This window comes from Nansenia antarctica, assembly GCF_963989245.1.
Source record: "Nansenia antarctica genome assembly, chromosome: 20".
In the NCBI taxonomy this organism is placed as follows: domain Eukaryota; kingdom Metazoa; phylum Chordata; class Actinopteri; order Argentiniformes; family Microstomatidae; genus Nansenia; species Nansenia antarctica.
Window position 1 is genome coordinate 8701553 of NC_137693.1, and position 13261 is coordinate 8714813.

The window sequence follows — 13261 nt, forward strand, 5'->3', positions numbered from 1 at the left end:
GTGTGTGTGTGTGTGTGTGTGATGGGGGTATGTGTGTGTGTGAGAAAACGCTGTGTGTGTGTGTGTGTGTGTGTCATTATGTCATGACCTCTGCCCTTGAGTTGTATTCTTAATGATCATGGCTGATCTGGGAATGTTTATTTTAAGGGACCATGCCTTGTCGGTGCTCACAATCTCTCTCTGTCTCACACACACATACAGACACAGACACACACACACACACTGCTGTTTTAGGTGTGAATTATATCTGCCTGTGCCGTGACAGAGTGAGCGGGAAACAGGCTTGGCAGCAAATTAGAGAGGGGGAGGTGTGTGTGTGTGTGTGTGTGTGTGTGTGTGTGTGTGTGTGTGTGTGTGTGTGAGAGCGCGCGTGCCGTGCGTGTTCGTTCGGGTGTTGGACGGGCAGTGGAGGATTCGTAAACGCTGCGTGTGCAAAAACTACAGAGGCACCAAACCCCCCCCACCCCGCCAGATTCACCCCACCCCCAGGCACCACCCCCTCCCCCCCCTGCCAGATTCAGAGCCCGGAGCTGAAAAATGCACTAGTGATAGGGGAGTCACAGTTAAACAGTTCATAGTGATAGGGGAGTCACAGTTAAACAGTTCATAGTGATAGGGGAGTCACAGTTAAACAGTTCATAGTGACAGGGGAGTCACAGTTAAACAGTTCATAGTGATAGGGGAGTCACAGTTAAACAGTTCATAGTGATAGGGGAGTCACAGTTAAACAGTGCATAGTGATAGGGGAGGTTGAATGAGAAACACATGCAGTAGCAGGTGCAGCGTATGCACACCCCCTCAGCATCATTATCTGTCACACATCACACAACACAATAAACAACCTGTCCTATAGTGGTTCTGCTCCAGTTAGGCCTCCATTAGACCTGTCAGACAGGGAGGTGCGTCTGATTAAACACTCAGGGCTGTAACGCCTGCTCTCCACCCCGTCACAAATCACACTTAATGAGGCTTAAAGGCGCATACACATACATGCACAGATACACAGGCAGAGACACATAGGCAGACACACACACACACACACACAGACACACACACATCTGCTGATGTGATGTCTTTATCCAGTCTCTTCACCAACATCCCTAACTGGGAGCCTTCCCTCCAGGCTTCATGAGTCATTGTGTGTGTGTGTGTGTGTGTGTGTGTGTGTGTGTATACGTGAGTGTGTGTGTGTGTGCGTGTGCGTGTGTGTGTCTCAGATGTGTGACTGTGCTTCCTTATTTCACTTTCCACCTTCATGTATTTAGACTAGAGTTCAGTTTCAGGGCAAAACCCCCTGAAACTGAGTGAAAAAGAAAGTCACACACACACGACAAGACAAGAACGTTAGCGTTTCCATTTTCAGTTATCGAGCAGCTACGTGTGTCTAAAGTAAATGATTCAACCCTACATCACAATCATCCTCAGTCCAACCTTCCGTGAGAGGTTGCCACCGGCAACCGTTTACTTAGAAATCCTTTTTATTTGATTTTGTTGTTTTGATGGTGAACATGCGTCCGTCCTCCCCCCCCCCCCGCCCTGCAGACATCCCAGACCAGGTGATCCGCGTGTTCAAGGCGGACCAGCAGAGCTGTTACATCATCATCAGTAAAGACACCACGGCCAAAGACGTGGTCTCCCACGTGGTGAACGAGTTCGGCCTGGTGGCGGCGCCAGAGAGCTACTCCCTGTGCGAGGTGTCCGTCAGCCCCGAGGGCGTCATCAAGCAGAGGCGGCTGCCCGACCAGCTGTCCAAGCTGGCCGACCGCATCCAGCTCAACGGCAGGTGAGAGACCACCGGACCCTCAGGGGGCTGGGTTGGGTTGGGTTGGGTTGGGTTGGGTTGGGCTGGGTTGGGTTGGGTTGGGGTGTGGTGGGCTGGACTGGGCTGGACTGGGCTGGACTGGGCTGGACTGGGTTGGGGTGGGTTGGGGTGGGGTGGGGTGGGCTGGGTTGGGCTGGGTTGGGCTGGGTTGGGCTCTCTATCTCACTCTATCTCTCTCTATCTATCTATCTCACTCTGTCTCACTCTATCCCCCACCCCTGTGTGTCGGGCTGAGAGGATCGGGCTAGGACACACACACACACACACACACACACCCATGTCCCTCCTCCCCCGGTCCTGCATCATTCTCATCCCAACTAGGTTAGCATGAATATTTCATCCTGGGAGGCTGCGTGCTGCTGGATGCTGTTCTCTCCCTCCCTCCCTCCATTCCTCCCTCCCTCCTCCCTCCCTCCCTCCATCCCTCCATTCCTCCCTCCAGGGGAGGGGAGATTAGGGGAGAAATTCCCCTGCAGGCTAGCAGCCCAGTGCCCTACAGACCTCCACCTCCACATGGCCCCAGGCTCTCTCCCTCTTTTTCTCTCCCTCTTTTTCTCTCCCTCTTTCTCTCTCTCTCTCTCTCTTCCTCTCTCTCCCTCTCTCTCTCTCTCTTCCTCTCTCTCCCTCTCTCTCTCTCTCTCCCCCTCTCTCCCCCTCTCTCCCTCTCTCTCCCTCTCTCTCTCTCCCTCTCTTCCTCTCCCTCTCTCTCTCTCTCCCTCTCTCCCTTCCTCACTCTGTGATCACTCCACCCTGTCCATTACGTATTCACCCTCCCATCCCTCCCTCCCTGAAGTGTTTGGCAGAGCCCAGGTCTTGTAAGTACCCCTGGCTGGTGTAGATGTCTGAGTGCTGCTGTGGAGGCAGAGCCGGGGTACTGGAGGTGTGTGACACATCACGCCTCCGTCAGGAACACCAGGACCAAGGCTGCTGTTGGACACGCTCCCAGAAACAGCCTATCAGACAGAGAAATATCTCTGTCTAACACACACACACACACAGACACACACACAGGAGCAGATACACACACACACAGACACACACACAGAGAGACACACACACAGACACACACACACACACAGACAGACACACACAGACACACACACAGGAGCAGATACACACACACACACACAGACACACACACACACACACACAGACAGACACACACACAGACACACACACACAGACACACACACAGACACACACACAGGAGCAGACACACACAGACACACACACAGACACAGGAGCAGAGACACATCTTAAGTTGGTGGTCTGGAGTTTTAGATGAGGAGGATTTAGACATTAAGAGAAGAAATATGGCCAAGATAAGCAAATCAGTATTTAATGCTGGAGGTGGCGGGGGGGGTAACGATTTTTTTAATAGCCCTGTGTATTGAGCCGGTACTTTTACAAGTGTAGGAAGGTACTGAGTAAGATGTTTATTAACTGATGATAGCGTAGGACTGATATTGGGTCGCTGGTGCTTCTAGATCCACTGACTTAAACACCGCCACAGGCCATGGAGGTAGTCCATCATTGTGTCGCGTTTTGGCAGTATGATAACATATAATCTAGTTATCTTCACTCATAGACATTTTCACAGACTCGCGGGTGTGTGTGTGTGTGTGTGTGTGTGTGTGTGTGTGTGTGTGTGTGTGTGTATCTACAGTATATACTTTGTATATACCGTAAGTCATTACTACAGAACAGAGAGAGAGAGAGAGAGAGAGATCACCAGAAAAACACTGCCCTTCACCCGATGTTCTTATTACATAATATAATTATAGCCTACGTGGGGTTTCTGCTTTGAAACAGATAGCGGAAGTGTTGAGTTAATAAACAGAAACAGCCATATTTAGAGATGTAGACATTGAAACTGTAGTCTAGGTTGCTGGTAAGATCATTCTCAGAACGGCGAAACGTGGAAAAGAAATAGGCTCCTATTCTCCAGCTCGCGTGCCGCAGCAGCCAGTGTGATAGGTGCAGCCAGTGTGATAGGTGCGTGAGACCTGCCTCTCAAGCTGCTTGTATGCGTACTCTAACCTGTTAACACTAGAACAGCTATGGTTGGGGTCATTTGACCCTGCGAGTAAAAAAAGAAAAAAAAATCTTAAAAAATCTTTATACTCGATCACATTTCAGGACCCTCCTTTCATGACATTTCCTAGATATGTGCGATCTACCACCCAGTATCCTTACATTTTCTAAATCACACCAGGATCAGCTAGTTTAAAGCTATTTCGCTATCTAGGAGGCAGGCTAATTTACAAGACGGTCAACTAGTGGTCGTTGTGTGTAAATAGCAGCTTTCCATTGTAAAGACTATGGTCTATACTATAAGAGGCGGCTCTTATAGTAGGTACAATAGGCACGGCTGTTCTGGTGTTAACATGGGCGCCGGAATGAGGTTCACACAACATGGATGAATGAATGGTCTTTATTGTCATTGATATAGTACAGGTACCAAACAACGACATTTGGGAGGGGGGGCTCCCCTGGTGCTAGAAAAAAAGAAAGAAAAAAATGAAGAAAAAAAAAGAAGGGAAAAGAGCTGGTTTACATAAATAAAGGCTATGTACACTATCCACTATACTATACAAATAAAACACTGTGCTGTACTCTATGCTATGCTATACCTATTCTTACATTTCCTATTCTCTGAACCTTATGTACCCTAGGGTTGTCATATTGCACATAGTGTTATTGCACATTCATTTAAAGTATGTTTATGTATGTTTTCGCCATTTGGCCGGTCGCAATAAAAGGCCAGTCTAAAATGTGCAGTTGCAAGTGTTGCGTTTATATTTCTGTTCAGCCTACACAAACACACGTCGTATATAAACCAGGGCTCCCACGGGTCCTTGAAAGCCTTGAAAGTTTGTGAATTTGAGAACAAAAAAATCAAGGTCTTAGAAGTTTTTGAAAATAGACATGGGTCATTGAAAGTGCTTGAATTCCCCTCTCTCTCTCTCTCTCTCTCTAAAAAAAATAAGAATATATATTCAAAAATGTTTTACTTAGCTCGTCAACTAGTAAATAAGTCTCTGTATTGCTTCACTTTACACATATTTCACAATATATTGTTTTGCTGTGCTGTGGTAGAGAAGGCAAGAGACCATCTGGTGTTCACACATTCAAGCCTCTCTTTTTATTTGTTGTCTGTGAGCGGATAGTTCCTATTGTATCAATTCTCATGTAGATCTGTCTCAATCTATGCCGTGTCGGGTCCTTGAATTTGAGAGAATCGTGTCTTGAAAGTCCTTGAAAGGTGCTTGAATTTGATGTTTCAGACGGTGTGGGAGACCCTGGCCACTCTAAAAATGTGCAGTTGTCTTTCGCTCCGACAAATGCTGCGTTTATATTTCTGTCCAGCGTACGCAAACACACGTGGTATATAACACACCCCCGTTCCCCCCGTAGGTACTACCTGAAGAACAACATGGAGACGGAGACCCTGTGCTCTGACGAGGACGCCCAGGACCTGCTGAGGGAGAGCCAGATCTCCCTGCTGCAGCTGAGCACGGTGGAGGTGGCGGCGCAGCTGTCCATGCGCGACTTCGAGCTCTTCCGCAACATCGAGTCCACCGAGTACGTGGACGACCTGTTCCGCCTGGGGAGCTGCTCGTCGACGAGGGTGTGCGCCGACGGCAGCGTGTGCGTGTCTCGCCTGAAGCGCTTCGAGGAGGTGATCAACCAGGAGACGTTCTGGGTCGCCACGGAGATCCTGAAGGAGCCCAACGCCGTGAAGAGGATGAAGACGGTCAAGCACTTTATCAAGGTGGCGCTGCACTGCCGCGAGTGCAAGAACTTCAACTCCATGTTCGCCATCATCAGGTGAGGCCGGGGGTGTACTGTATGTGTGTGTGTGTGCATGTAGGGGTGTGGGTGTGCGTGCGCTCTGTCTCTCTCTCTCTCTCTCTCCCTCTCCTTCTCTTTCTCTCCCTCCCCCCCTCTCTCTGTCTCTCTCTCTCTCTCACTCTCTCTCTCTCTCTCTCTCTGTCTCTCTCTCTCCCTCTCCTTCTCTTTCTCTCCCCCCCCTCTCTCTCTCCCTCCTCCCCTCTCTCTCTCTCCCCCCCTCTCTTTCTTTCTCCCTCCCTCTTTCTCTCTCTCTCCACACACATCCCCAGCGGACACCCCCCCCACCCTCCCCGTGTTCTGGTTCTGCCAGCTGGTTGCATCACCTCTCTGCTCCTCATCCCTCCACAAGACGTCTCCCCTGACACTCGTCTCAGTCTCTCTTTGTTCTTACTGTCGAGCAGCCCAGTCCTCTGTGGTCTGGCTGGGCACTGCTACCTACGGCAGGGAGGGGTGTGTGTGTGTGTGTACGTGCGTGTGTGTGTGCGTGTGTCTCTAATGAAGCACCAGTCCACACTGCCAGAGTCAGGAAACGAGTTAACAGAGAAAATGACTCTGCACTTTATTCCTCTTCAGCTTTCTCTCCTTTAGACCTCGGAGCCTAAGCGGCGCCCCGTCAACCCAGCCCAGGGAGAGGCTGGGGGAGGCAGACATCGGAGGACGGCTCATTGTGAGGCTGGGAGAGAAGGAGAGCACTCGTTTGTAATGCCGACGTTTGATAACGTTCCTCATCCCCGTGCCGTGCTTTTACAATGAGCCCGTCCTCCGATTTCTACCTCCCCTGCAGCCCCCCCCGCCGCAGACATACTGCCGCTTGTTAATGAACTGTAGAGAGAGTTTGAATGAAGCACTCAGGTAGACCAGATTCTATTGTAGGCGGTTCATAGAAGATGATCTTATCTCTGTGAAGCGTCGAGGACGCTAATAGGAAACTCCATCTCTGTTCAGTTTCTCCTTCAGTCCCTGAAGTGTGTGTGTGTGTGTGTGTGTGTGTGTGTGTGTGTGTGTGTGTGCGTGTGTGCGTGTGTGCGTGTGTGCGTCTGCACGCACGTTTGTCTCTTCATGTGTGTGTGTGTGTGTGTGTGTGTGTGTGTGTGTGTGTGTGTGTGTGTCTCTTAGTGTGTGTGTGTCTTTTAGTGTTTGTGTCTCTTAGAGTGTGTGTGTGTGTGTGTCTCTCTCTCTCTAACCCTCTCCTCTCCTCCTCAGTGGTCTGAACCTGGCTCCCATCGCCCGTCTGAGGAGCTCGTGGGAGAAGCTGCCCAGTAAGTATGAGAAGCTGTTCAGGGACCTGCAGGACATGTTCGACCCCAGCAGGAACATGGCCAAGTACCGCAACCTGCTCAGCAGCCAGAGCATGCAGCCTCCCATCATCCCCCTGTTCCCCGTCGTCAAGAAGGACCTCACCTTCCTACACGAAGGTAACACGCCCTCTCTCTCTCTCTCTCTCTCGTTCTGTCTCCCTCTCTCTTGTTCTGTCTCTCTCGTTCTGTCTCTCTCTCTCGTTCTGTCTCCCTCTCTCTTGTTCTGTCTCTCTCGTTCTGTCTCTCTCTCTCGTTCTGTCTCCCTCTCTCTTGTTCTGTCTCTCTCGTTCTGTCTCTCTCTCTCGTTCTGTCTCCCTCTCTCTTGTTCTGTCTCTCTCGTTCTCTCTCTCTCTCTCTCTCTCTCTCTCTCTCTCTCTCGTTCTGTCTCCCTCTCTCTTGTTCTGTCTCTCTCGTTCTGTCTCTGGTTCTCTATTTCTGTGTTTTCTTCTAGCTCTCATTCTCTCTCTGTTTCCTTCTCTCACTCTCTCTCTCTCTCTCTCTCTCTCTCTCTCTCTCTCTCTCTCTCTCTCTCTCTCTCTCTCTCTCTCTCTCTCTCTCTCTCTCTCTCTCTCTCGGTCTGTCTATCTACCCAGTACCCACGTTGCATCATGTCTAACTCGAGCTGTCAGTCTTGGTGTTCTAAGGGGACCCTATTAGGCAGCATGCTGATGTTGACAGGAAGGACCATAACTAGGCAGCATGCTGATGTTGACAGGAAGGACCATAATTAGGCAGCATGCTGATGTTGACAGGAAGGACCATATTAGGCAGCATGCTGATGTTGACAGGAAGGACCATATTAGGCAGCGCTGGGAGGTTGTTGACCTGTTGTTGTTTGGCCTTTCCCACTTCCCTTCAGCTGGAACAGCTCAGGGGGTTTTACTTCTGCTAACACACACACACACACACACACACACACACACACACGCACACACACACACACACACACGCACACACACACACACACACACACACACACACAGGTCAGTTAGCACACACACACACACACACACAGGTCAGTTAGCACACACGTACACACACACACACACACTCAGGTCAGTTAGCACACACGTACACACGTACACACAGGTCAGTTAGCAGACACCTACATACACACCCACACGCGCGTGTGCACACACACACACACACACACACACACAGAGCTTCGCCCCCTTCTGCTATCTCCACCCCCCCACCCCTGGGTTGCCTTTATGCTTTCACCTCCTATACTAGTCACACTTAGAGGTTTCTGTATGACGCACATATAGAAAGTCCAGACAGGGCATTTTAGTTTTCATATTTGGCAGCCTGGGCCATGTTCATAAGCGTGTTGTCAGAGGCCTTCAAATGGCTGGTCTATCTAGGAGTTAGCAAAGTATTGCTCAGTATCTGCTTTTCATTGGTAGCCACTCAATATGGAGAAGGCGGTGCTTCTTGTGCCCATGAGCTGGATACTGTTTGTTTTACAGTATTGATACTGTATCTGTCAATCCACTGTAATCATTTGGTGTTAATAACATCCTATATGTAGGCATAACTGGTTGTTGGCTCAGCACTATTGTAACTGACTGTTTCCATAATGTCAAAATGTACTGATATTTATGTCCTTTAGATATTGTACATTTACAGTATGTGGACATAAAGCATTTAAAATGTGTGTGTGTGTGTGTGTGTGTGTGTGTGTGTGTGTGTGTGTGTGTGTGTGTGCGCTCCCTCCCTCCTCCCAGGGAACGACTCCCACATAGACGGGCTGGTGAACTTCGAGAAGCTCCGGATGATCGCCAAGGAGATCCGCCACGTGGTCCGCATGACCTCCGCCAACATGGACCCCGCGCTGATGTTCAGACAGAGGTGGGTCCCCTCCCTCCCCTCACCCCCCTGACCCCCTGTCCTCAGCCTCTGCTCCTAACCCCAACCAACCCCTTACTGCGGAGGGAGGCTGGTGGAGAGAGGGATCGGAAATGCGCGGAACGGAAAGAGGGATGTAGGGGTTCTGTGTATCACGGCGCGAGCCCGGCCTCCGACCTCCCACCTCCGGCCTCCCCCGGCCTCCGATCTCCCTCCTCCTGCCTCCCCTCCCAGGGTCGTAGGGTCGCGCTCCGGTCTGCCGGTTCTGCTGATATCTGGGAACCGGGAATGAATCTTTAATGCGTCTGATTTCCTGGATTGTCTGGGGTTTAGACGGACGGCCCACCCCACTCTGCTGTGCTCCATCAACGGTTGTGACACACACACACACACACACACACACACACACACAGTGCATGACTGCCCCCTACAGGACGGACCTGCACACTGCAGCACCCTGCTCCACCCCCCCCCCCCCACACACACACACACACACACTCACAGCAGAACTGACCCACTCCCACTTTAAACTGTCCCTTTAAGAACAGGTTTAAACTGTCCCTTTAAGAAGGGGTTTAATTTGTCCCCAGGGCTCGACATTCTCCGCTAGTACATTTTATGTTCGGACAAGTGGACTTCTTCCTGCAGTTGTCCGATGGACAAGTCAAAACAAAGAGTAAAATAAATCATTCAATATGTATTAATATCTGTTAAAAAATAATGAAAAGTAATCGGAAAAGTAATACATGTATTAACGAGCTATGTCAATGTATGCTGCCTTGTCAATGTATGCTGCCTTGTCAATGTATGCTGCCTTGTCAATGTATGCTGCCTTGTCAATGTATGCTGCCTTGTCAATGTCTGCTGCCTTGTCAATGTCTGCTGCCTTGTCAATGTATGCTGCCTTGTCAATGTATGCTGCCTTGTCAATGTATGCTGCCTTGTCAATGTCTGCTGCCATGTCAATGTATGCTGCCTTGTCAATGTATGCTGCCTTGTCAATGTCTGCTGCCTTGTCAATGTCTGCTGCCTTGTCAATGAAGCTGCCTTGTCAATGTATGCTGCCTTGTCAATGTAGTTGCCTTGTCAATGTATGCTGCCTTGTCAATGTAGCTGCCTTGTCAATGTCTGCTGCCTTGTCAATGTATGCTGCCTTGTCAATGTAGCTGCCTTGTCAATGTCTGCTGCCTTGTCAATGTATGCTGCCTTGTCAATGTATGCTGCCTTGTCAATGTATGCTGCCTTGTCAATGTATGCTGCTGCCTTGTCAATGTATGCTGCTGCCTTGTCAATGTATGCTGCCTTGTCAATGTATGCTGCCTTGTCAATGTCTGCTGCCTTGTCAATGTATGCTGCCTTGTCAATGTATGCTGCCTTGTCAATGTATGCTGCCATGTCAATGTATGCTGCCTTGTCAATGTATGCTGCCTTGTCAATGTATGCTGCCTTGTCAATGTATGCTGCTGTGTCAAACATTCTATGTCCGCTGAGTAGGGGAGTGCGGGGTATGTTGTCATGCCGAGAGAATCTGGCAAATCATGCCTTTGAATCAAAACATTAATGCTGGCATGACCCCTTTACTTTAAACTTTGAAATCGAACGTTCTTTGGCGTGCACGTACAGTAGATCCACAGTAATTGTTGGAATTGTAATGTAATGTATTACTGGCTTGTAGTGTGTTAGTAGACAGACACACACACGCGCGTCGTAATATTTGGACAAGAAACTAGAGCTCTTGGACAAGTAAAATATAAGTTCACTTGTCCAAAGGTCAAGTACCTGAAAAAGTTCAATGTCAAGCCCTGGTCCCCCTTTTAAGAACGGGTTTAAACGGTCCCTTTAAGAACAGGTTTCCTCTTCAAGCAGATATGGATCACAAGTTTAATATCTCTGGTCCAGTCAGCATAATCACACCAGCACACACACACACACACACACACACACACACACACACTCTCACTCTTTGCGTTTGATATGGGGAGATGTCATGTATGTACGTGTCTCATCTTCTGTCACCTCCCCCTGTCTGTGGTCACTCCTTCCACCTCCGCATGTCTCCTTCCCCCTGACCGTGTTCCTATTGACCGTGTGTGTTCGTATTGACCGTGTTGTTCGTCTTGGCCTTGACCGTGTCTTTAAACCACGCTTCGATTGTTCATGGCTCTCGCTTGCAGGAAGAAGAGGTGGAAGAGTCTTGGGTAAGTCCTGTCCCCTTCCGGTAGGGTCCCCCCCCCCCCCCCTCCATTCAGTCACCGCGCATCCTGTGTCTGAGCCCCCCCCCCCCCCGAGCATCAAACACACTCCGCATGTATACATCCTCATCATTAACCCTTTCATTTGCAGTGTGAGCCGCAACCCACTATCCTGAAGTTCACCCTTCCACCATCCTCAAACTGTCTGTTTTTGCCTTGTGTGTTTGTCAGCGTACGTACCTGCGTACTCTATGTGCATCCTGGCAATATCCCCCATATCGAATGTATACTTCTATCCCATTTTCGATCCCTTTTTTGGACGTCATCAAGCAGAATGTCGGCGGTTCTCGTCGTCGTCGTTGTTGTTGTTGTTGTTTTTGTTGACCTTGTTTGTTTTAGCATGGCGCCGCATCGTAAGGCAGAGGCATCCCTGTTGCATGGTCGTGTTATAACCTGTTATAACCTGTTATATAACCTGTTATAACCTGCTACTGAAGGACCCCAACGCACAGACAGACAGACAGACAGACAGACAGACAGCAGTAGGACAGACAGTCGGAAAAGACGTTATAGAAATATGTCTGGTTCAGGGAGAGGCTGGTGGTGGTAGAAATGGGAGGACAGGGGGGGGGCTCGTTGTAAACACACGGACCGGGATAAGACATACCACTCCTCACTCCATGCTTTCACGATCCGCCCGTCCCCTCCGATGTCTACCTCCGCCAGCCCCCCCTGGTTTAGCGGCCCTGCCTCTAAAGTGAAAAAGCGCCTCTCTCTGGTGACCCGTCCTGTTGCCATGACGACAGGCTGTGGACTGTGTGTGTGCGCTACGCCCCGGCCACACCGGACACCTTTTATCTCAGCGGCGCGCGTGCGCGTTGTTTCTGCAGCCGTGTTAACAGGTCAGAGCAGCCACGGGGCGGAGAGACGCGCGGCTCGAGAGACATGAGGCTGTGCTCTAACCTGGGGCCCGTTGCATAAAGATAGACCCAGTCTTACATTTAGATCTCACTTTGTTTATTTATTTATTTATTTTACCTTTATTTTACCAGGCGAGACAATTAAGAACAACATTCTTATTTACAATGCCGGCCTGTAATAAGGGGAAAGGGGAGGGGGCTGAAAGATAAAACATGTTAAAAACAAAGCACAAAAAGCATTAAACACATGCATGTAACACAAACAATACAACAAAAGCAGACATCAATAATGGAATACAACAGTAAGCACAAAAAGCAGACAGGCAACACAAGACAATACAATACAACAAAACGCACTGGGACACAGCCAAGCAAACACAACAATAACCACTGAGACACGACCAATCAACACAGCGATACAACATGGACACTAAGACAGCCAGTAAACAAACCAATACAACGATACACACTGAGACACAGTCAAGCAAACATAAATACGGTACAACAATAACCACTGAGACACAGTTACAGTGTTAGCTAGCTGCTAGCCCTGACTCGTTCCCATAGCAACACAGCTCTTAAATCAAGCTTAGCCAGGGGGGAAGGTGGCTAACTTTCTAACCTCAAAACAAGTCAGTCTTAATTTTTATGCAACAGGCAGTCTTAATTAGACTGGTCTAACCTGAGAATATAAGACTAGTCTAAGACTTTGACCAGTCTTAATCTATCTTTATGCGGGCGCCGAAAATGCCGTGCACACGCGCCGCTGAGGTAGAGGTGTGTGGTGAGGCCCTGGCGTTCGCTACGGGGAGTGACTGCATGGACAGGAGCATAACCATAACCTCAGTGCAGCATGTGTTTGTTGACTAGGTCCCTCCCTCCCTCCCTCCCTCCCTCCCTCCCTGCCCGCCTGCCTGATTGACTGACTGTGTGTCCATGCCTTCCGTCACGTCCCGGAGAACTGACCTGTTATATTCCCTCTCTCTCTTCTTTCCCTCCTTCCTCTCATCCCTCTCTCCATCCTTCCCTCACCGTTTTTTGTATCCTCCTTCTACTCCTCCTCCTCCTCCTTTCTCCTTTCCCTTCCCTGACTCCGTCCGTTCTTCCGTTCCTCACTCCTTTTTTACCTCACCCTTCCCCTCCTCCCCTCCCTCCCTCCTCCCCTGACCACCACTCTTCATCTTCCCTCCCGTCTTCCATCCGTTCCTGCCTTCTACACCTCTCCCTCTCTCTCTCTCTCTCCCTCTCTCTCTCTCTCTCTTCCTCTCTCTCTACATCTCTCTCCCTCCCTCCTCCCTCCCCCCCTTCTCCTCCCTCCCCCCTCCC

At 49.8% G+C, this 13261-nt stretch overlaps 1 protein-coding gene across 1 annotated transcript in view; it reads left to right on the top strand.

Moving 5' to 3' along the window:
- Positions 1-13261, top strand: part of rapgef6 (Rap guanine nucleotide exchange factor (GEF) 6) — a gene marked incomplete at both ends in the record, with an annotated part of 44806 nt that overhangs the window by 19515 nt on the left and 12030 nt on the right. Inside the window, 5 exon segments of the mRNA XM_080549412.1 lie at positions 1543-1783; positions 5240-5653; positions 6881-7092; positions 8703-8826; positions 10998-11021. Of these exon segments, the coding sequence (XP_080405538.1) occupies positions 1543-1783; positions 5240-5653; positions 6881-7092; positions 8703-8826; positions 10998-11021 (1015 nt within the window).